The sequence below is a fragment of the Eulemur rufifrons genome, chromosome 2 (assembly GCF_041146395.1).
Source record: "Eulemur rufifrons isolate Redbay chromosome 2, OSU_ERuf_1, whole genome shotgun sequence".
NCBI lineage: Eukaryota > Metazoa > Chordata > Mammalia > Primates > Lemuridae > Eulemur > Eulemur rufifrons.
In genome coordinates this window covers 92,509,722-92,534,761 of record NC_090984.1, presented here as the reverse complement: position 1 = coordinate 92,534,761, position 25,040 = coordinate 92,509,722, and the positions used below count along the sequence as shown (strand labels likewise).

General features: G+C 41.6%; 1 protein-coding gene across 2 annotated transcripts in view; it reads right to left on the bottom strand.

Annotated features, from left to right (window-relative positions):
• SYNE2 (spectrin repeat containing nuclear envelope protein 2) overlaps positions 1–25,040 on the bottom strand; it is a 256,293-nt gene that overhangs the window by 46,824 nt on the left and 184,429 nt on the right. For both annotated transcript variants that reach the window (XM_069487386.1, XM_069487397.1), the window contains exons 83-94: positions 24,153–24,308; positions 18,981–19,133; positions 13,529–13,699; positions 12,890–13,020; positions 10,048–10,252; positions 8,761–8,940; positions 7,632–7,760; positions 6,219–6,373; positions 5,964–6,108; positions 4,452–4,546; positions 2,685–2,919; positions 379–573 (exon numbers count right to left, since the gene is read on the bottom strand). In XM_069487386.1, coding sequence (XP_069343487.1) covers positions 379–573; positions 2,685–2,919; positions 4,452–4,546; positions 5,964–6,108; positions 6,219–6,373; positions 7,632–7,760; positions 8,761–8,940; positions 10,048–10,252; positions 12,890–13,020; positions 13,529–13,699; positions 18,981–19,133; positions 24,153–24,308 — 1,950 coding nt within the window. The remainder of the gene's footprint in view (positions 1–378; positions 574–2,684; positions 2,920–4,451; positions 4,547–5,963; positions 6,109–6,218; positions 6,374–7,631; positions 7,761–8,760; positions 8,941–10,047; positions 10,253–12,889; positions 13,021–13,528; positions 13,700–18,980; positions 19,134–24,152; positions 24,309–25,040) is intronic.

Genomic DNA, 25,040 nt, shown 5'->3' with positions numbered 1-25,040 from the left:
TTTATTTTCATATATTATACCCAAGGAAAGACTATATGTGGAACATTAGCTTTGTGTATTGAACTGCCATCGAACATGGAAAAGTTTCCTGTTTCATAAAAGTAAATATCTTATCCTACATCCATGGTTCTCAAAAAAAACAAGGGAAATACACTATCTTAATAGAATCACAAATATTTATATACTTAACAGTGAGCTTTTTCATTGCTATATTATTATTTCACATTAAGTAACTGGCATGACTCATGGATTAGAACATGAGTTGGAAAACTCATGATACTGTGATTTCCTAAAATCATTCCCATTTTCACACAGCAAACAAAAATCATATGCACTGAATTTGCATACCATGAGTGGAAAACTAAGTGGTGAGCTTACCTCTGCAATGCTCTGGAACTGCTTAATCATCTCTGCCAGTTGGAGCTCTGTGTCCTTCCAGTTGTCTTGAAGCTGACTGATTCTCTTGTGAATCGACTCTTTAGTTTCTAGGTTGGCTGTGTGCAGCAACTTTTCCCCAGTTTCCAAGGTCAGTGAATAGGTAGTCCGCCATCTCTGAAAATGGATTTCTTTATTCTAAAACAAAGAAACAAAAAGTGATTTGCTTAAGCTTCTGATGTGACCAAAATGTGACTGTGTGTGCTTGTTTCCTTCAGAGCTTTCCTAAAGTGTTAAAACAGATATAAATTGGACAGATCTGGTCAGAATGTACACACTCATTCACATCAGTGGCTAATGTTTTACATCAAGCAGACAAGCATACTACCAAATCAAGTGTTCTTAAAATAACTGCCAAATATTGGCAAGATAAGATTCTTAGTGTAAGGATTAGAAGCACAGAGAAATATTTAAGATTATAGGCACATAAACATGTACATCAATGTATGCATTAAAGGGACAGCTTTAAAAAATTCTACCTGAATATCATGTAGGTTTTTCTTTAAAGAGATTGAAACTAGTTATTCATAATACAAAAATGAACTAAAAATTTTTTAAGTTGATTCACACTTCCAAAAGCATTTGGTTTTAGGGGAAAAAAATTAACTTTTTTTTCTGTTCTAAGTATGAGTTCCTTCAACTTCAAACTTCTCCAGGGAGACATAATGTAGGCATTTTCCAAAATGGAAGCTGACAAACAACAACAGAGCACTAACTTACAAAGATGTTTTTCAGAAGACTCGAGATCATCCAAATCCAAAGGGGGAAAGCAGAATGCACTCCCAGGAGAGGCACTCGAATAAGAGAAACAGCAATGCAACGACCACACTCACTCCACACCCGTCTTTCCAACGTGCTGCAACTTGGACAGAAGACCTGGTCCTCCAGTCTCCCCTCATGTGGTCAGCAGCAAACTATTCACCAAGATGCACAAGCCAAAACCTAGAGTCAACCTTGGTTTAGCTTTTTCTTTACCTGCCACATCCAAACTGGTAGTGAGTCTTAGAAATTCTACCTACAAAAACATCCTTTTTTATCTCCACTGAGATCACCCTTGTCTCAGCCACCATACCAACTCTCCAAGACTATTGAAATAGCTTCCTAACTGATATGGCAGACTGTTCTTTTCATAGAATGGCCACAACAATATTCCCAGGCCCACATGTTCTTCCAGAACCTTGCACTCTTCATCAAACAGTGAGGTCTCTGTCCCTTTCTCTTGAATCCATTGGCCTTGATGATTACAGTATGGCAGAAGTGACACATGTGACTTCTGAGGCTGGGTCTCAATGGCAATAAAGCTTGTTCTTGGGATATGAGCCCTGGAAGTTATGAGTCACCGTAAGAAGTCTGGCCACTGAAGCCTCAAAGCGACAAGACCACAGAGAATGACCCCAAAGAGCCCTCGCTGTCCCAGTCCTGGCTGCTGGAATCTTTCCAGCCTAAGTGCCAGTCACGAGAGTGAGTGATTCTGCAGATGACACCAGCCCCAGCCCCCATCTGACTGAAACTGACTGAGATATCCGACCTAAGCAAGAACCACCTAACTGAGCCCTGTCACACCTAGAACTACGAGACAGAACCATGATTGCTGGTATGCAGCCACAGCTAAGTGAGATGCCAGGATTCCTACATTTGTCTGATTGCCCCTATGAGGTCTTCTCTTAGTCCAGAGAATATGCCCAGCACTTAGGATAGTGACTGGTGAAGAGCAGATACTCATTTAATATTCGGTGACTGGATGAGTGAGTGAGGAATGCACAGGATTTCAGAAGGGAGGTTTGTTTAGCTGTTCACTTTAGGCGAAGAGTCACTCTATAGCTCCATGGAACATGACCAACTACTTAGTCTAATCCTATGCTCATCAAGCAATTTTCTGATGGAAATCTTTGTTGCCTGGAAGAATTTGCTCCTCAAGAGTAAGCAGGACTGCCGCTGTATATTACTACACTGCTGGTCAATTTTATACATTAATCAGTGCCTTATGAGTTTGGGTGATGTGAGTCTGTCACCCCAAACTTCCTCCACTCCATTCACTCATCACCACTCTATGCCACCTCCTCCCACGGCCCGAGAGAGCCTGTTTCTGGACAGATGGATAAGATTGGGTTTCTGACCCTACAAGCTAGGGAGGGACCAGGCTGTACTTGGATCACAAAATCATAAAAAATATAAAACCAGAGGTGGCCGAACATCTTGCAAACAATGACCACCCTGTGGTTCTCAGACTGCTACTACGCATGCACTACCTTCAGCTCATGGATGAGACTTCTGGTTTGGTAGAGGCTATGGCGATCCTGGCCCTTCACCGCAGAGAGGAGGTGGCTGGTGTCGGTGAGGAAGCGGAGCAAGTCCTCTACGGAAGTGGTGAAGTACTGCCACCGCCTCACCAGCTCATCGATGTCACCCTTCCTCTGCCGAACGCCCCGGGCAGCGCTCTGCCACCGGTCTGCGAGCTTTGAGAATTCTGAAACAAATTCTGGTCTGGGGAAAACCAGACAGTTAGAGAATCCTGACATTAACATGTAGAAAAAATAATCAATGGGTAACAGAAGCTCAGATTCACTAGTTATATGTACAGTTTATACGAAAAAATCCCCCAACTTCTGAAAACCTGAGTACTATTCAACTTAAACACGATGGGAGCTTTGGGAGGGCAGCATGCAGGTTGGCAAAAGGGGTTTGGCAGAAGGTATCTGCACATAACCTGGTATTTTGCCAGCATGCATCACAGCCATTCCCTTAAACAAACTGACGCTGTTTAATACACACTATGCCAAATGCTGCATGGAAAACTAGAAAGTGGATCAACAGGAAACAGATGAACAGGTAGGTACCTTGTAATGCTATTGATTACTTGAGCATGTACTTGACATAATTTTAGCAATAAGGAGTATGCTTTATTGAAACTACTCAGCTAGTTCTTTTCCAGATAAATACCACCCTTCACACGAGAAATAAGGCCTTTTATTTATTATGGGAAAGTCATGCTTTGCGCCATACTGATCAAATTGAAATTAGCTTATCATCCTGGAATTGGCTTGAATTTGTTACTTCAGAGCTAGGAAGTTATGCTGAAAGAAGATTCAGAGGTATCTGGGTGGTGATGTGGAGGACAAACAATACGTATCAGGACATTCAGAGAAGTGTTTAAGTGGCCGGTCTATCTGCCACATGTTCCAGTCGTGTGAGCAGGCTCCCTTATCGCCGGCAGGCTGGAGCCGGGGGCTCTGCTCAGCTGACTGGCGCTGCCCAGTGAGCCCAACCCCCTGGACACAGCATGGACAGACGTCCCTTCTTTCACAACTAGGACACGGCTACCTGCTGGGAATAGCAGTACTTTAAAAATTATTTTTTAAACAGCAAAATGTCACAAGGGTGAGGGCAGAGAGGAAAACATACTATAGAAGAATCGTTTGGGCCAGGCATGGTGGCTCATGCCCATAATCCTAGCACTCTAGGAGGCCGAGGCAGGAAGATCATTTGAGCTCAGGAGTTCGAGACCAGCCTGAGCAAGAGCGAGACCCCTGTCTCTACTAAAAATAGAAAGAAATTAGCCAGACAACTAAAAACATATGTAAAAATTTAGCCGGGTATGGTGGCGCATGCCTGTAGTCCCAGCTACTCGGGAGGCTGAGGCAGAAGGATTGCTGAAGCCCAGGAGTTTGAGGTTGCTGTGAGCTAGGCTGATGCCACAGCACTCTATTCCGGGCAACAGAGCGAGACTCTGTCTCAAAAAAGAAAGAATCATTTGGGGTAAAAAATTAGTTCACTACACTTAAGTGGGTATTTTCGAAAACTTAGGGGCTGCTAACCCCACTTCCCTACCACAGGGAAAAATGCCACCAATGTATGGCCACATGGCAAGACCTGGTCCTCATATACAATCAGAAGACTGGCCCCTGGTGATCTATCAACCAGAGTGGCCACGGGATGCCAACGTGGTCAAGATTCAGGACGGAAGGCCTGCCCTGCCCCCCACATGCCCATAACCTTCACAAGCCCAGGCAGCTTACCTCGTCTCTATTTCTGGTGTGTCCAGGAGTTGTACAGACTGGGTGACATAAGAATCAGCAATTGTTTGGTTTATAGAAACTTCAGCTTCTAACATCTGTATGAGTCCAAATATAAAATATCAGCTAGCAGAATTCATTTTATAAATCTGTAACTATATTTCCCGTTAATATCCAAGCACACAGAAGATAAGGGATGATTAATTTTTAAATTATTTGAGCCTAACTGAAAAAAATGGTCAACTATCACATCAATATCACCTATGAATATAACCTTAGAAGCAAACCGGTCTAATAACTACATCTAATACCCATTTATTGGGCATTTATTATTTGCTAGGTACTGTGAACAACACGCATTGTCTCATTTATTTCTCAACCTTCGGACTTAAGCTCTATTATATCCATTTGAAGAGGAGGAAACTAAGGTATAAAGAAATTCAGTAATTTGAGGCCATTCAGCTTTTTGGCAGGACCAATTTCATTTGCCTTGGATGATGTTAAGGTAACAATGTAGACTTAAATCTGTTACATTAAAAAGTTTTAGTGAACTAATCGTGCACATTTTTAAATGCAGGGTCTGCTTACAACCACTAGGAGTATTTTCAAACAAACATCAGCACAAGCATGGTGGAAACAATTCTGTGAAATTATTAATGCTGCAGGTACAATTATACCAGGTGCTTCAATACTGTAGAGCTGTGGTCCCCAACCCCTGGGCCTCGGACCAGTCCTGGTCTGTGGCCTGTTAGGAACCGGGCTGCACAAAGCAGGATGCAAGTGGCTAGTGAATGGAGGGAAGCTTCATCTGTATTTATAGCCACTCCCCATGGCTCGCCGTCACCACATAAGCTCCACCGCCTGTCAGATCAGGAGGGGCATTAGATTCTCATAGGAGCATGAACCCTACTGTAAATGCACATACAAGGGATCTAGGTTGCACATTCCTTATGAGAATCCAATGCCTGATGATCTGAGGTGGAGCTCAGGTGGTGATGCTAGCGCTGGGGAGCGGCTGCAAATACAAATTATCATCAGCAGAGAGGTTTGACTGCACGGTAAATGTAACGTGCTTGAATCATCCCAAAACCTATCCCCACCCCTGACCCAAGGAAAAATTATCTTCCATGGAACCAGTCCCTGGTGCCAAAAAAGGTTGGGGACAGCTGCTGTAGAAAATTATTCAGTGAAAATGCAAAGATGAGTTGAAGTACTTTAACATGCTCTTGGTAGAATGATGTTTGCATTCTGTGGATGCAAAGTTGCACAAGAAGCTTCCACTTACTGCAGAAAATCTAGAAGTGCTGTTACTAAAAAAGATAGTAGTGGACTAAAATGTTAAAACTTGAGAAATGTGTCAGAATTTTATGATCAATTGACAACTGAATTTGCTTAAAGATATACATTCTGTATTTAGAGATTGACAGGTACTCCCTATATTTTATTTAACTCTATCTTTCCCCGACTCCTGCCCCAGAGTGAGTGGTTCAAGGGTGGCAGAGAACACAAGTTTACCTCATAGGTTTTCTGCTGTTCCAGGAGAGCTGGAAGGCTGTCGGCAACATTCACTTTTAGCGTCTCTTCTACCTTCTCCAAAAGTTGGACCCACTTTTCATAATAATGAAGAAACTTTTCATTCAATCCAATTCCCTGAAGCTCACTACAAAGGTTTGAAACAAACAAGACACATCCATGTAACGATGACATTCCTGAGCTGAAGCCATTAATTTTACCTTGACTGAAACCATGGCAGAGATGGGATGTTCCGACCTGAAACGCTCCAGGGCTGTGGCCGTGGCCCGAACCCACTGCCGGTTCATGTTCTGTAATGTCTTCACAGCCACGTCACTAAGCGGGAGCCTGAGGCTTACTTCATTCAAATGTTCGATATCAGGTGATTGGGCTGTCAGTGCCAGCACATGATTCTATCAAAAAAAAATTAAAGTCCAGATTTTTGGATGCCAGTAAGATATCTAGATGATAAAAAGCCCTCCTTATCTTAAAGATGATGAAAAACTGGGGCCTGACCAGGCAAACGACTTGCTCATAGTGGAACAGCTAGTTAGAATAAGAGCTGGGCCTGAACTCAGCTCTCCTGATGCGGTGCTTTTTCTAGAATACCGACCTGCACAAACAGCACCTAAACAACCCAGGGAATAGAAAGTGATCTCAGATTTTGTTTTTGAAGAATATAGAAAATGAGTTTCAAAAAACAAACAAACAAACAAAAAAACACCCCACTTCTGTACCTTCAAGCTCCATTTAGTCTGCCAACAACTTGACATTCACCAGGTCGAGCATGGAGCAATGAAAATTTGATCCCTAAAATAGCCCTAGCAAGGTATGGTACTTAAACACCCACATTTTGATAGAATGTGAAATCACAAGAAAGCAAACTCACCAAAATTTTATTTTTAAAAAGATATTCCAGGGACAGCCTCTAGGTCAACAATATGTCAAGCAAACATCCTTAACAACATCCAAGTTATTAATATAGAACTGTGCTATAAAATTCCAGGGCAGGGTCGGCAGACTTTCTACAAAGGGCCAGATCATAACTACTTTAGGCTTTTGTGGGCCATACGGTCTCTGGAGCAACGACCCAACTCTGCCCTCGAAGCATGAAGACGCTGACAGACAATATGCAAATGGAGGGGCACGGCTGTGTCCCGATAAAATTTTATCGACAAACATCGGTGGTGGACTTGGTTTGGACAGTGTGCCACACTTTGCTGACTGCTGATGTAGGTTACAGATATTGATTCTTAGGAGTGGCAAGATCCAGAATTATTTCATTCATTTATGTTTACTAAACTAAGGTACTAAAGAAGGAAAAATGCATAATTTTAATAGAGTATTTCACTTTTGATCTTAAGCTGGCCAGAAAAATTCAACTAATCACAACAGCCAATTCCTATTCTAGCTCACTGATGCTAATCAGTAAAGATGTCAAGATAAAAAAAAATCTACTAAAAAATTACTCTGGCCTATTACTAAAACAGATCCCTATGGTGTCCTACCTTTTCTAGACCTTAGGGAAAATAGGACAATAATGAATGGCATATAAATGACTGCTGAAGAGTTACTTAGGATGCAAACAGACTGTATTATCTAACAGTAATTAGCTTATTTTTTATCCTATGGTGAGTCTGAGCCCTTAGGAAAGACAAATATTGGCAATACCAGGAATGAGTCAGGATTTTCTTCTTTTTCTTGCTGGTAGAGACTATCCAAATTCTCTTCTTCATGCATAATAAGACCTTTTAAAGATTCCAGCCGGTCCCCAAAATCCTTAAACTGTGAGAGAACAAACTAGAACGAGAGAAATTTTCATTGGAAACTATTTTCAAGTGCACATAAAACAGAATCAAACACAGCCTTGGGAGCTGATAAAAGTTCGAGTTGTTTTCTACCCCCGGCAGCTCATTATTATCTTAAATATTCATAGATAAATATTCAGAAGCCCCCTGATTTTCACTATGACTTTGTGCCTTCCCAGATGGACGGGTCACCTGCTGGAGGGGACCACACAGAGGAAGGTCAGTGAGTACTCTGCTCTCTCAGACCCACTGGTTAAATATTTCTTTTCCTGCTGGTATTGAGATGAGGTACTGGAGGTCCATAGCCTTCTATGTAGCGTTTTGACAGCTTATGCACTAAAGGCTTTTTAAAAAGTGAATAAAGAATACAACAAATGGCCATGCTTTCAGTAGCTTTTTTTTTTTTTTTTTTTTCCTGAAACAGGGTCTTGCTCTGTCACTCTGGGTAGAGTGCAGTGGTGTCATTATGGCTCACAGCAACCTCAGACTCCTGGGCTCAAACGATCCTCCTGCCTCGGCCTTCCGAGTACCTAGGACTACAGGCATGCACCACAATGCCCAGCTTCTTTTTCTTTTTTTTTTTGTAGAGACAGGGTCTCCCCTCTTGCTCAGGCTGGTCTCAAACTCCTGGACGCAAGCGATCCTCCCGCCTCAGCCTCCCAGAGTGGTAGGATTACAGGCGTGAGCCACTGCACCTGGTCTTAGCAGCTAATTCTATGACTCAGTTACCCAACTCAGAAATCCAAATAACTGTGAGATCTGAGCAATGTATGAAATGTAATACAGCTGTCACTTCTTAAACTAACATGTTCAGTGAAGAAGAACTGGTTGCTTAAAACCTGCCCATGTGACTGAAGCTCAGATCATGTATGTCTGGGGCAGCCTCACTCTGTGGTTTCTCTACGGAGCACTATCACTCCATGGGGTACAAAGGATTGAGGGTGGTACACAAATGTCCAAGACTAAAACTTGAAAGGAAAAATAAGATGAACCTCAAACTCATTTGCTTTCACAATCAGCATCTTTTCCAAATATGCAGCCCTCTGGAGGGAGTGCAGGTGACCAGGGAGGAGCATGTGTGTGCTGGACTCTGTGGGTTGTGGGAGTCGTTCCAGAAGAGGAGAATTTTGGAGAAAGGCTTCTTTTGTCTTCTGCACATCATGCTGTAGCTCCTGGAGAAGAAAAAAGGATCACAAAACACTTCTTCCTCCTTTCTCACCATGCTCCCCTACCCCCTGCTGCTCTATCAACATCTAGGAGAATGTGTGCCCTGAAATTGTGGGCATGGCTTTTTCGTTATAGTTTGTTTTGAATAGCTAAAAAAAAGGCTGAGCTTTCTTTAAATGATGTACACCACTGGTGCTGTTCTGAAAGCTGTCAGTTCAGAGTTAAAACTGACCAGTGACCTAGAGTTGAGGCTTCTGGTACACAGAAATTGGAGACCACCTGGGTAGATTCACGTGCTTATATCTCTAATTATTTAACACTTAAAGGGTCTGCTTCCATACCACTTCAACAATCAACGCAACCCTGTCTCCTGCTTAGACTTTCTGACATATTAATAAATGGATTCATTTGCAGAGACCATAGAATCTCATTAATCAAGCTGATTGTAGGGCTACTCTGGAAATACCATGTATGTGAAATTTCTGGGTTGTTTTGTCTTTAAACAACAGATCAAGCAGCAATCAAAGGTACAGACCATATCTCTTGGATTCTTATCTAATTAATCTGGTTAACACTTCTGGATTCGTCCTATAGGACCAGAAAATACAAAATGTACCTGCTCATCTAATTTAAAACTAAAAAGTATTCACTTTCTGGGAATTCTTTAAAAGTAATAGGGAAAAACACCACGGAGGAAATTATCCAATTCTTTAACATATTCTAAAAACCACTATCCCCACAGAAAAGGCACCAAGTCCACGACTACTGCCACAGCGAGAGATTCAGCATGTGTTATTCTTAGAGGCTCACACTCGGCTGAGACACTCTGGCTCTTACTTTAGACTTCATGTGAGGCTTTGGCTTTAGAGATTTAACTGCTGAGCGAAAGGGTAGACGTGGAACAAGGTGTTGTCAGGTGCCCCTGACCCAGCGACCTGCTGTCTGGATCTCGCCTCTGAGGCACCGCCTCGTCGTCCCAAACCCACGCGGCTCACCCGCAGCACCTGTCCCGACCAACTTCTCTGTCCCTGTGGTCTGTCTCACCCCGGGGTCACTGTCCCCGTCTACTGGGCTGATGTGGACTTAATTTTCCAAATGGGCTTCGCACCCACCTTTGTGTCCCGCAGGGCTGGGGGAAGGATCTCTGCCAGGTTGTTTCCAGACATGTCGATGTTCGAGAGCTGTTGAAACTTTGCTTCCTGTTGCTTCAGCCTTGCTGTGGCTTCGGCATGGGCGCTGCCATAGGTCTTCCAGAGCTGGAGCAGGCCCTGGGCCTTCTGCAACTGGTCCGCGATGTCTTGGTTTACCTGGGTCCACCTGTCAGTGCAACACAAACAGGACGCTCTTCCCGTCCTTTCCCTTGTGGCAAAGGTACCATGACACACGCCACCAGGAAGTTACCAGGAGATAACTAAGAAGATACTGTCAAATGCTTTTTTTAATTAATGAAATTACCATTATGATAAACAAATCTAAATTAAGCTATTTGCTTGACTTTACAATATTCAACAGAAACTACAAAATTTGTGATCAGCAAGAAATGTCTATGATATTATCAATGTCTCTTCCGCATATATGGAGAATGCAGTGAACTGTATGAAACTTTTCCACACAGGAGAGGCTCCCAGTTGATAGAGCATGTCCCAAATAGGCCTTATTTAAATTACATTTATATCAAATAAAATTTATTTTCTAATAACAAAAGCAACATGTTCCTTATATAAAAGTGGAAATGTTGCTTTATTCCATATACAGGCTATATCTTGCCTTTCTTTCCCATTTAACTTTTTAAAAATGTACCTTCCCATGTTATTAGAAATATAAACAAACTTAATTTTAAATGGTTGTACACATAATGGTCTGCAAATGGCTTTTTGTTATTGCTGCTTAGTTTAATTGCCAAATTCCTGTTTAGTATGGATATTGAAGAAATTTGCAATTTTTGCTATTATATATAATGCTTAGATACAACTTTGTTCAAAAAGCTTTTTTTCTAGGCCAGTTGCAGTGGCTCATGCCTGTAATCCTAGCACTCCGGGAGGCTGAGGCGGGAGAATTGTTTGAGCTCAGGAGTTCGAGACCAGCCTGAGCAAGAGCGAGATCCCATCTCTACCAAAAATAAAAAAAAATTAGCAGGGTGCACGCCTGTAGTCCCAGCTACTTGGGAGGCTGAGGCAGGAGGACTGCTTGAGCCCAAGAGTTTGAGGTTGCTGTGAGCTAGGCTGACACCATGGCACTCTACTCACGGCAATAGAGTGAGACTCTGTTTAAAAAAAAAAAAAAAAGAAAAGAAAAAAAAACACTTTTTTTTCTGTATTTTAAGATATTAGTCTTAGACTTCTAAGAGAATTACTGGGTCAAAGAACATAAATAGGTAAATATTTGCAAGGTTATAGGTATATATGGTCAAACTGCTTTCTGAAAGCATTAAAATATTTACATTCTCACCCGAAATACATGAGAATGATTGTTCCACAATACTAACTGGTTTAAGGGTGAAAAATGTCACAGTTGCATAACTTTTATGTATTTCAAAAATCTTATCACATTTTTTTTTTCCCCTCTGTCGCCCAGGTTAGAATGCAGTGGCATCATCATAGCTCACTGCAACCTCAAACTCTTGGGCTTAAGTGATCCTCCTGCCTCAACCTCCCAAGTACCTGGGACTACAGGTACGTGCTGCCATGCCTGGCTAATTTTTCTCATTTTTGTAGAGACAGGGTTTCACTCTTGCTCAGGCTGGTCTCAAACTCCTGGCCTCAAGCAATCCTTTTGCTTTGGCCTTCCCAAGTAGCTAGGATTACAGGAGTGAGCCACTACACCTGGCCAGAACTATCTTTTTAAATAAGACTTTTTCCCCCAAGTATAAATAATGTTCATTGTAAAAGAAAAAGAAATCAAAACCCTTTAAAACACGTATGTGTCTTTCTATTTTATCTATCAATCATTTGATCTACCTCTTTACCTATCAATCAATGAGAAAGTAAAAAGAAATGCTTCACATCTCATTTATCTAGAGGTAACTACTATTAGCACGTTGGTACTCTTTTCTTCAGTCTTTTTGCTATGCATGTTTTTCAACATATTCTTGTGCCAACAACTGAATGTATACATTGCAGTGTGACTACTGAATTCCTTTAACAGCAAATTGTGCTGCCACAGGTTTTGAGGGTGGCCCTGGTATTGTATGTGGAGTCAGATATATTTCCATGGTCTTTCTTACCCTCCCCTCTCCCTCCCTTTCAGTAAGGACTGGATCAAAAGCTGAGGACTGACTACAGGGTATATAATTTGGTGTCCCTTGTTCAATACTTGTTCAAAATTGATTTATAGGAGAGGCTGAATCTGCACAGAGGAAGGGTGAAGTAGGACCCTCAAAACAGCCTAACTCTTCACCGTCTCAAAAAAATCAGCTTTAGGCCAACTTTCATGTCCTATTCATCAAAATAAAAATCTTACAATTAACTAGGGCTACACTTCTTAGAAGGAGTGTTCATATCACACCATAAGCAATTCATCAAAGAATTCCTTCCAACCTCAGAAATTACCTCCCCAAGAGATGTTCTCACACCCTCCTTGTTCCATCTTAGAAGTTTCCAGTAATGTTTAGACACCCCCTGCAGACTCCCTTCTGGCCCACTCCTCAGTCTGTGTCTGCCTGTGATTTTGGTGCTCCTGAGATGGCACTTGGCATTTAGTCTATACCCTCTGTAAGTGACTACACTGGGCCTGTAATTAGGGCCTTTCTAGATTGATTATACCAAACATTGCACAAGGAAGGTAACAGCCCTCATGACATCATATCTTACACCAGACCCTTGAAAACAGAAGAGACCAGAATAGTATGAAACAGTCATCGTGGAGGATTAAAGAAAACTTTACAAGGCCTATGTCACCTCATTAGTCCCATGTCATTAAGAAGGATCTATCATTCAAACGTATCTTAAGGCATACCTTGTATGAGTATCTTGGCATTTCTCTTCTATTATTTCAGCAACGGAGGGGCAGAGACCTTTGAGTTTGCCAATAACCTCCTGGAGTTTCTCCCAACTCCCTTCACTGCTCTCAGCTTCATCTTGCAGAGACTAAGAGAACATAGCAAGAATGTAAGTTTCAGAGCGGCCTGGCTAATTCCAAAGAAGGCAGGAGCTTCTCAACACTTGCTATGTAACAATAACATAAACACTCAAATCTTATGGAACTGTGATAAACTATTAGGAATGGGAAGAGAACAACTGAGAAGGCAATCTTTACTTGAGGTTGAATTTTTAAGTACTAAGGAATATTAAGTACCTAGTACACTAAGGTGTACTAAAAAAAAAAAAACCACCCCCAAAACAAAACATTTAAACTGTGAAACAATATGGACATGGAAAATGAAGGAAAATTCAATATACAGTTTTACAAAGTGTTATTCATTTGGCTCAAGTGACTCATTTTGGAATTTTCAGTTATACTTTCTATAGTGCTGTTTAATATGTTATTTTGTGCTTCTCCATGGAGAGCACAAACACAATTATGTCCATTACTACACTTCCTCCCATTTGAAATTTTCTGCCAATAAAGTGTGGTGCCAAGTTCTGGTTAATTTACCTGAAGGTTCTGCACCTGGCATCTCAGGGCCTCCAAGGATAACACCAGGGGCTCGCTGTGTTCCATGCAGTACCCGAATCGGATTGTCATCATATTCACTTCATCGTAGAGTTTATCGTAAGTCTTCCACTCCTGCAAGACTGGCTGCATGGAGGTTTTGAGCTGATTGACCTATATGAAAAGTAGAAACATACCAATTTAGAAAATCATTGAGAAGACATGCTCTCTCGTCATTTTTCTCCTTCCAAGGAATCTACCGCTGTATCCACTTTAGGCACTTCAACTTGAGAGTATTGGAGGAGAAGGTGGACAGGGCAGGGGTGAATGGAAAGAGCCCGCTGATCAGAGGGCTCAGCGCTGAAAGAGCTCAGCCTCGGCAGAGACAGCCCAGGGAAAGAACACTGGCCAGAGTTCAGTTACTCTACTAACTTACTTTTTCTTCTTTTCTTTTTTAAATTCTTTGGATTCTTTTTTTTTTTTTTTTTTTTTGAGACAGAGTCTCACTCTCCTGCTCAAACTAGAGTGCTGTGGCATCATCCTAGCTCACAGCAACCTCCAACTCCTGAGCTCAAAGGATCCTCCTGCCTCAGCCTCCTGAGTAGCTGGGAGTATAGGCACGCGCCACTACACCTGGCTAATTTTTTCTATTTTTAGTAGAGACGGGGTCTCGCTCTTGCTCAGGCTGGCCTCGAATTCCTGAGCTCAAGTGATCCTTCTGCTTTGGCCTCCCAGAATGCTAGACAACAGGCGTGAGCCACTGTGCCCAGCCTCTACTGGCCTTTTGACATTAGGCAAGTTACTGAACCCTAGGGTTGGTTTCCTCATCCACAAAACATAGATAATAAATGAAAACACAAATAGAACAGTATCTGTAAAAATGCTCCAGTATGACATAAGTGTAAGTAAGATGTTACCTAGCACTTAAGTCTGGTTACTACTGTGCAGCAGGCACCAGCTGGAGAGGAACATAACTCTACCTAGATGCCTGCAAGCATGAGGAAACTCAGCGTGGGCACATTTTATCCACTATGTGTCTTGATGATGATGAAAGAAGTTGAAGTATTTTGTCTCTTATCGAAAATGCTCTCGGATACAATAAAGAACATATAAAAAACACTCACAACTCAACAATAAAAAGACAAATAACCCAACTAAAACCTGGACAAAGGATGTGAATAAACATTTCTCCAAAGATGATATACAAATGGTCAATAAGCACATATGATGTTCAACATCCAGTCATGTGAATTTAGTCTGTGAATTCAGACACAGTCACCAGGGAAATGTAAATCAAAACCACAATGAGATACCACTTCAGATCCACTTTAGTGGCTATAATTGAAAGTCACACAATAACAAGTGTTGATGAGGATGTAGAAAAATCAGAATCCTACATTGCCGGTGGGAATAGAAAATGGTACAGCCACTGTGGAAAACAGTTTGATAGTTCTTCAAAAAGAAGAGTTACCGTATGACCCAATAATTATACCTTAGACATACACCTAAGAGAACCGAAAGCATATGTTCCTACAAAACTCTGGACACAAATGTTCATAGCAGCATGATTCCTAATAGCCTAAAAGTGGAAACAACCCACATAGTTCATCAACTGGTGAATAAATGTAGTCTTTTCATACAATAGAATTATTATTCAGCCATGAAAAGAAGTATTGATCCATACAATAACACTGATAGTCTTGAAAACATTATGCTAAGTGGAAGAAAATCCCCTATATTATATGATTCCACTTATGTGAAATGTCCAGAATGGATAAATCCATAGAGAAAGAAGATTAGTGGTTGCCAGGGACCAAGGGAGGGAGGAATAGGGAATGACTGTTGTTGAGTATGGGGGTTTCTTTTTGAGGTAATTAGATAGTATTGATGGTTGTGTATCTGAGTATACTAAGTATCACTGATCTGTACATTAAGAGTGTGAATTTTATGGTATGATGAATTATATCTCAATTTTAAAAAGGCAGCTGGGTTGAAATGGCATGTGTCACTATATTGGCTCACAGGTCATCTTTATGGGTAGGGGGATATTGAGCTTGGGGCGTAATCACACAGCCCTGCACTCAGACCCCCTGTTTTCTGCCTAACAACTATGGGGGCTCCTCAATCTCTGCCCCAAACAGGGCCAGATAAAAAAGTGGGACCTAAAATCTGAGTTTCATACTGGCAATTATGTGGACCGAACATCTTCATAAGGCAGAGTGGCTCAGAAAAAGAGACCAATAGAGAGAGGCAGGGAGGGAACTCATAGCTGTACCTCTCTCAGAAGCTGGCACCTATCTGGGTGGCAGGGATGATTCCGACACCAAGTCCTGTGTCCCCTGCAGGGCCCACAGCTACACAGATTACCATGGCTTACACCACACAAGGCTTTCACAGCCTCCACGTATGAAGGGGGTACAACTTCTGGCACTCTCAAGGGTGACTCCTTATAACATAATAGCTTCATGGAGAAGACGTCATACATGTGGTTTGAGGGTAAGGATAAGAAAATGATTAGATAAAATTCACTGCACTAGAAATAAGACGAACATTTTCAAAATGTTAAAACTGGGATCGGCCAGTAGCGCAGCACTTCTTGAACACTGTAAAATAAGCAAGCAGGTGTTTTCATACCCATCTTACAGACCAGGAAATCAGAGCTTAGAGAGGTTAAGTAACCTGACCAAGGAACGGTGCTGCCAGGATGTTTCTTTAGACAGAGACTGTGAAGCCCTTGTTCTCAAACACTAGGCTACATCAACTCTGGACAGCTTATGGATGGATGATCTATGTCTTGTGCCCTGTGCGTTATTTTAAGAATACTTTGAGATATAATTCACCTACCACACAATTCACCTAAAGTGTACAATCTCTGTAATAAATTTTAGAGCATTTTCATCACCCCAAACAGAAACCCTACAACCATTAGCAGTCACTCCTCCTTTTTCCCCTCAGCCCTCCCCTACTTACTAATCTGCTTTCTATCTCTATATATTTGCCTATTCTGAATATTTTATGTAAATAGAATCAAACAATATGTGGTCTTTTGTGACTGGCTTCTTTCACTCAGCATGATGTTTTCGAGATCAGCAGCACTGTAATATATATCAATACTTCATTCCTTTTTTTTGGTGGGGGAGACGGGGTCTTGCTGTTTCCCAGGATAGAGTGCAGTGACATCATCATAGCTTACTGCAATCTCAAACTCCTGGGCTCAAGCAATCCTCCTGCCTCAGCCTCCTGAGTAGCTGGGACTACAAGTGTGCACCACCATGCCCATCTAATTTTTCTATTTTTTTTTTTTTTTGTAGAGATGGGGGTCTCACTATGTTGCCCAGGCTTGTCTTGAACTCCTGGCCTCAAGCAATCCTTCTTCCTTGGCCTCCCAAAGTGCTAAGATTACAGGTGTGAGCCACCGTGCCCAGCCTTCATTCCTTTTTATGGCTGAATACTATCCCATTGTATGGAGAGATCACATTTTCTTTATACATTCATTACCTGATGGGCATTTGGGTTGTTTTCACCTTTGGCATTATGAATAATGTTGCTAGGGACATTATGCACAAGTTTTTAGTGTGCACATGTGTTTTCATTTCTCTTGGGTCTTCTCTAGGGATGGAACTGCTGACTCGGATGGTAACTCTATGTTTAACCATTTGAGGGACTGCCAGACTATTTTCCAATGCAGTTGCACCATCTTATATCCCACCAGCAGTATGTGAGGGTCACAACTTCTCCACATCCTAACATTTGTTAGCGTCCATTTTCTTATTATAGCTATCCTAGCAGGTGTTTTTCATTGTGGTTTTGATTTTCATTCCTCTGATGGTTAATGACACTGAACATCTTTCGTGTGCTTATTGGCCACATGTACTATCTTTATAGAAATGTCTATTTAGATCATTTGCCCGTTTAAAAATTCTGTCCTTTTATTAAGTTGTAATAATTCTTGATATATTCTAGGTACAAGCCCCTTATCAAATATATAATTCATAAATATTTTCTCCTATTCTGTGGTTTGTCTTTTTCCTTTTTTTGATGGTGTCCTTGGAAATACCAAAGGGTTTAATTTTGATGAAGTCTGGTTCATCTATTTTTTCCTTGGTTGCTTGTGCTCATATCTCAGAAACCACTGCCTAATGCACAGTCATGAAGATTTATGCCTGTTTTCTTCTAACAGTTTTATAATTCTAGCTCTTAACACTTACATCTTTGATTCATTTTATATTCATTTTTATATATGGTGCCAGCATAGAGGTCTAACTTAATTCTTTTGCATGTGGATATCCAGTTGTCCCAGCACCATTTTTTGAGACTCCCCCCTTGAATTAAATTGTCTTGGAATCTTGTTGAAAATCAGGTGATGTAAACGTTGAGGGCTTATTTCTGGACTCTCAATTCCATTCATCTGTATGTCTATCCTTAGTACTATCCACACATGCATTGTCTCATTTTTCACCCTCTATATTTTTATTATATTGCAATTATCTGTTCATATGTATTTCTTCCACTAGCCGGTGACATCTCTGAGTGAAAGATTCACTTATTTTCTCGTTTATCTTTGGATCTCAGGCAGTGAGCATGGCATCCCCACAGGAGATGTTTAACACATGACTGAATAAGGTCATCCCTATTTTCCTGCTGCAGTCTTGGGGGAGGAATGAGGCTGGGAGGTGCCTGTGGATTTCATTCATACAGGTTATTCCCAATTCCCTCTTGGAATAATTGGTTGAAAGTAGATTTTATTAGACGACAAAAAACTAATAATGAGGATTCTCTAGTAACCATGGGCACATTTATAATTGGTTAGTATTTAGAGTTTTCCCTCTCTGTTGTAGGGAAATGTCAAGGTTGCAATGTCTAGAGATGCCTGTTCTCTCTTTTGGTGCTTCTCCTCCTGGATGGGGTAAGTGCAGACTTTGACATGCCTTTCCTAAGATTACCAGACGTCTTTCATCTTCTCTCTGTACTTTCTCTGTACCGTTGTCCTGTGTTTCTTCCTGCCTGTGGTGTTCTCCCTAAGCTGACTAAGCTCCTTGCTTATAGAGGTCACATGATACAAGGTCACTCCCTGCCTGGGGCACTTCCCGGTACATGGTGACACTGCTTCATAGCCGTTCCTGTATAGCTCGCCAGGAAACAATGCCAGATGCTCTAATGGGTTTGGGGGATGAAGACATTTATGTCTGCATGAGTACATTAGACAAAACAAAGATAACCAAGTGGATTCCCAGCCTGTCAATGATGTTAGAGTTGGTGGCTTTGCCTCTAATTATTCAGCAAAAAAAAATGGGAGTTGAAATGCTTCTCTCTACTTCAATATTTTTCTCAGTAACTTTTCAGACTTTGCTATAGAGCAGAGTCTCCGTGATCAAAGAATAACAACAGCAACAACAAATGAGATAACAGAAGAATATGTGAAGAGAAGTAGCACAATTGAAATGAATTCTAGTACCTGACTGATAACATTGTTCTTCTTTTGAAATAACTCATCCATTCTGGATGCTGTATCTTCTAACAAAGGCATTGCTCCAGTCTCCAAAGTCAGATAACTTTGTCTCAACTCATCCAGTGCTTTGGATTTAATTGCAAGTTGATTTTCTATATCCTGGAAGGACAAGAGGAAAAGGTTTGCAAATGCACAATAAAACAATTAGTAAGGTTTAAGAAGAGTTCACTCTTTTCAAGTAAAAATGCCATTAATGAATATATAATTAAATAGCATTACATCAAAGACACTTTAATCATAATATTCTGAACTCAATTATACATTACATGGCTTTATATTTTAGGAGAGTCCAGGTAACAATCATTATGGTATAGGAGAAAGGACCCAGGAGACCTGGTCCCCCCATTCCACATCTGCCCCATGCTGGTTCTGTGACCAGACATGAGTCATCAAACCCGAGTCTCCATTTTCTCATCTAGAAAACAGCGATGATACCCCACACCATGCAGAGCTTAGAAGTCAAATGAAACCACAAGCAGGAAGGTGATTTTAAACCATAAAGCATCCTATAAAAGACATGATATAATCATTGGTAGTTCAATCAGTAATAGCTTTGATATCTTTTCGTATCTCTTAGTTTATTAACTCACTCATAAGAGGTACCCCATTCTGGTTGACTTTTTATGAATGCATTTTTCAGAAAATGACAGTAGCCTTCTATGACAAAGACTACGGAGCCAGTGGTCAACAGGGCCACTCTTCATAGACGAAGGACTGTCAGAGGGCTTATTTGCTCTTCTCAGGATTGGGCTGAGAATCCAATTTGGAAAAAGTTTAAGCTTTTTTTTTTTTTTTTTTTAAATTATTAAAGAACTATAAGCTCATTAAAGAAAATGTGGAAAACACAAAAGATCTTTGGCACTGAGGAGGATTCATTTTGAATTCCTCTCACATCTCCCACTGTACAAATTTGGGATGCATTTGTGTACATTCTCCCTAGCATTCCATTTCCATCTAGATATGTGTGTTTTGGAAGTCTGGCCTCAAGTTAATGATCTTTTGCTCAAATTTTACTTGTCTCTTGAAGATTGTTTTTGACAAGAAAGTCAGCTTATTAAAAAAAAAATGTGATCCTTCGTAAGAATCACTGTGTGGTCCACAAGGAAGGAGCAACACGAGTGCCTTGGGGGCACGCGGTTGTCGGCAGATGGCCGGGTCTGTAGCCCGGTTAGGGACAAGCTCTCTCGCACTAGCCTCATGGCAGGGTACTGACACCCAGCCCAGCAAACTGCCAAATTACCGCATGCCAGGAGCCTTCGGGTCACTCCTGAAATGTGAAAATCGCAAACTTTAAAATCAATGAACGTCAGGGGGTCTCTTGGACTGGAAAGTAGAAAGTGGGGGGAAAAATCTGTTCCAAAAGAAACGGGTAACTATGCTTGGGAGCGGGAATGGACGACCAGAGGATGGAGCTGGGGGAACCTCCCACGGCACGACACTTTATACTTTGAGTATATGACATATTAATAGAAAATCTCCTGCCGTAGTAACAATGCATCTGTCAGTGCACTGTGGGGCGACTGTTACCATGTGTTTGTGAAACAGCATCTGTATGGACTGGTGGCACCAGCACCCCACAAGCAAAACAGCTTCTCTGAAACAGCCTCTGCCAGTGGGACTCCTGCAGCCGCACCTCTGTCCATCTCTGTGACCCCAACGTGCTCACGCACACCTGACAACCTCATTTGTCAGCGTGTTCCCTTTAGTGTCCATTTCAGTCTAACTTTTTCCCTTTGCAAAGCTGTAACTTAAAACACTTCAAAAGTACTGAATTACCCCTTCTTTGAACTTATAGTCTTCCCAAAGGCTCACTAAACTCGAGATTTCTAAAAACACTTATTTACCCATAAGTTGTCGTATTTTCCTCCATAATGTAAAGAAAGTGATGAGAAAGGACCATTCAGCAGAGAGTTAGAGGGAAGTGACAACACAAAAGAGCAAAAAAAGGTGGCGTAACCGTAACCACGGCAGTAACAGCACGTGCACACACACGCATACAACGGAGCTGTTCCTGTTTCTGATTCTCCTCAGAACATGGATTTAGCCCGGTGCTCAGTCCTGTCACCTGACCATGCTCCCCCGAGGCCTAACAGTTCCTTCCAAGCTTCCCAGCTCCCACCTCAATGGCAAAATAATTCATCTTACTTTAAATCCCAACTTGTCACACACAAAATAGGTTGAAATAAAGAAACGTTTTGCCAATTTATGGAGAGTCACTAGAATTTGCAAGTCTCCCTTTGCTGTTCTGCGAGGACCAGTGTTAAATATTTTTAAAATATCTAAATTCTCCTGAAATCATCACGAACACACTTCTATCAGACACTGTGATTGCTTACAGTATAGAAGCATTGAACTAGAGGGATGAATAACCTCATCTCACAACCTCTCCACTCTAGTCAGCCACAAAATTTTCCTTGATAATTATAATAAGTCAAATTTGGCCCTTTTCCAGTCATCGAGAACTTTTAGAAACACTTCAGAATATTTCAAACCCTAACTGTCTTAACGCTTCATCCACTCCAATCTATAAGTTTTCTAGAGTAAAGCCACTTTAGCAAGCTTACCTGAACTGAAAGATTCTACTCTGGGATAAGTCATTGCTTTTATTTCCCATAAGCAGTGAGTAGTGAAGAAATAGAGAAAATGAGGTTTGCAGAAAAGCATCCTTTTAGGTCTACCAAAAGATGTATTCAAGCGACTACTAAGCACCTACAAACGTCACAGGCAGTGACAGGCTTAACAGGCGTGCTGAGAGCCAGCACGGCCAGTACGGGACAGGCGAGTTCAGCACAGCTTCTGACACGTGATGCTACACAGGGTGCTAGAAGCTCATGTTATTAATATCAATTTATTTCCATCTGTGCCTTGTTTACAAAGATCCATCCAAAAAGGATAAAACAAGAAGAAACGAGCTAATGGATAGTGTGGGAGTTCACAGGAAGGTACACGGCCAGTGGGTATGAGGGGAGGGAGGAGGGCAGGGTGCTCTGGCCGAGTGCCGACAAAAATGGCGGAGAGCCTCTGTGTGGGTAGGGGGGAGTGGGTGCCCAGAATCCTGCTATCAGCAGCATATGCAACGGCACAGAGGCAAGGTGGGGACAGACGAGAGATGACGCTGGCCAGGCATGTCTGGAAATTTCTTCAAAATGCCTCAGCAAAAATAGTGGGAAATCATCTATGGGTTAAACTACATTCAAGTGGAGCCAGGTACAACCAGATACACAGACTCCAGGGTGGTCGGTAAGCGTCTGAATTAGGAAGCCCACATTTCGGAGGGGGGATCACAGCACTTCTGAACTCCATGTCTCAATCAACACCTCTCACTATGCTAATAAGCCCGGTGAATATTAGAAATGGTTTTTTATTGGTGAAATCAATGACATTAAATAGCATGATGAATATCAGAAATGGGTTCTCACTGGTGAAACTACATGTACCCAAGACCAGTGGATTGGCTAAACTACTGTAGATGGAATTTTCACCCTTACTTGAACAGGATATAAGAATTAAGTAGAGCCTGTTGCCTTCACCCTGTATGACAATCCCTATGAGGTTTGTGTATCCAGCCTAAACTCCAAGGAGTCTGGTTGCCTAATGTTGGCCATAGAAATAATGGACTCTTCCTTCTGGAATAGTAACGTGTCTGCCTTTCATGCAAAGTGGCGGCTGGTGCACCAAAGAGGGCAGAGAGCTGGGCTGCACCGAACTTACAGTTATACAAACTGTTTTTGGTGCTTGCTTGCTAATAAATGTTTCTATACATGCTGGAGTTTTATTTGGATTTAATTACCACTTGGCAGTATGGTTATGTAGGGAAGAGCTAAACCGAATCCACCTCAACTTGTTCAGTGGCTACTGTTAACAAAGTAAACAAGAAAACCCCCCAATTATTTAAGACTAGTTTGGTTTACAACTATTTGCAACTCTATGTAGGTGACAGAAGGCCATAAAAGGCCTCAAGCATTCTGACGCCATTCCAAAGCATTTGAACTTCATTCTATGGTCGGCATGGAGCCGCTGAAGGATTGCACTGTGACCTTTTGCATTTCAGGAGAATAAATGGAAGGAGACAAGGTAGGAGGTTGGGAAGCTGGTTGGAGGCTGTAGCAGGAAGGCAGACCTGCAGTGACAGTGGTCTGAAAGAAGCCGGCTGGACTGAGACGACGGACCAGATGACAAGGTGTAAACTGAGAGGAACTAATGAGAAACCGGAGGTAGAGACAAGCATGGAAAGAGCTCCTGGGCTTCTGGAAAGGACAGCCTGTCGGGGGACGGTGCAGCACAGAGCCATGGAATGCAGGCTCCCAGTCAGGAAGGCTGTTGACTCCAAGGTGGCAGTCACCATGCCCACGTGGAAATGATATGGGGAGTGGGGAACCATGTGAAAAGATCTCTTTTGGTAATGTTGCTGCTCACAATTTACAGCTAGTACAATCTTGTAACTTTCTTGGTAGAAGCAAGACTTTCCAGCCCCAACAGTGAGTGTGTGATATGTCCACATGGTTGGCAGCTACGGTGACAGCTGAAGTGCTTTGCATAGGGGGTGACCCAAGAGGCGTGCTTAAGCAGGGTCGATCTGCACTTAGGAGAGGGCATCTCAAAGACAAAGTGACTTGGCAAAGCGCAGCTGAACAAACACAGGGCACAGACAACACCCTCGGGCCCAAATGGGATTCAGACAGTGGGTCCAGGGGACAAGTGGTCCTTTTAAACCCAGAGCACAATAGGTAGAAGAAAATCATTCTCTTCTGATGAAATGAAGAGTTTCTGAAATGCTAAAAATAACAAAAACTTCGGAGTAGTTTTGTGAATATTGGGCAAAATAATAAAAAACACAAAAACTGGAAAGCATCTAAATCAAAATTCCCTTTAAACATCTTCCCGCCCCTGTCAGGAGTACTACTCCAACCTCTCCAGAACAGTAATACTGTGACCATGAAAATATCTTCTTTGCAGTTTTGTAAAATCCATGGAAAATTTTCCAGTATACACAAGAAAATAGTAAACATAGGGGAGCTGGAGGAGTCTCCAGAAGCTACAGCAACTTATCTTCCTCCTTGGGGCAAGACTGGTGACCCCTAGGCGAAGCTGGCGTGTCGGACAGGACGCGGTTCTCACCTGACAGTCCAGGAGCAGCTTCTGGACCGAGATCACACTTTCAGGTTTTTGCAGCATCTTCAGTCTCTCTTCTTGAGCTTCCATCCAGTTGTTCAAAATCTGTATCTTGTTCTCATTCTCAGTGATACTCTCCAAAAGTTGTTCTAAATGTTGTGTCTATAAATGATGAATAAAAAATTAGGAAAAAGCTTTATTTTAAATTACATGCTTTAAAATGTAAATGCCATGAAGTTATTTTTAAAAGAGCAATGTTGTTTCTTCTCAACTTTCTAATATGTCACATAATAGGATGCTCCAATAATTTTTGAAACAAAGATTCAGAAATCAGGAAATAGAATTAAAGCTCCCCTTTACAAAAAAAAAAAAATCTCATGTTTAAAGTGAAAGCTAATTTGCTGAGAGAGCTGGCTGTTTTGGAGCTTTATAATACCTGGACAAAATAAAATTATGTTGCTAACATTCAACATTTCTCATTGAATTATCTGTTAATATATGCAAAGTATAAGAAAATTTTCTTGCTCCAAACTCTCATTAAAGTTACTTAAAATTTTCTATATCAATATCAATAATATCACAATTCATCATTGTAATAAATAATCATTGCCCTCGATGTCTGTGATTCTTCTCATTTCTAATACAATTTTTCTTAGGCTAGAATCATGGTACATATAAAAATTTTTTTTTTTTTTTGAGACAGGGTCTTGCTCTGTCGCCCAGGCTAGAGTGTAGTGACGCCACCATAGCTCACTGCAGCCTCAAATTCCTGGGCTCAAGCAATCCTCCTGCCTCAGCCTCCTGAGTAGCTGGGACTACAGGCCCAAACCACAACGGCTGGCTAATTATTCTATTTTTTATACAGACAGGGTCTCACTCTTACTCAGCTGGTCC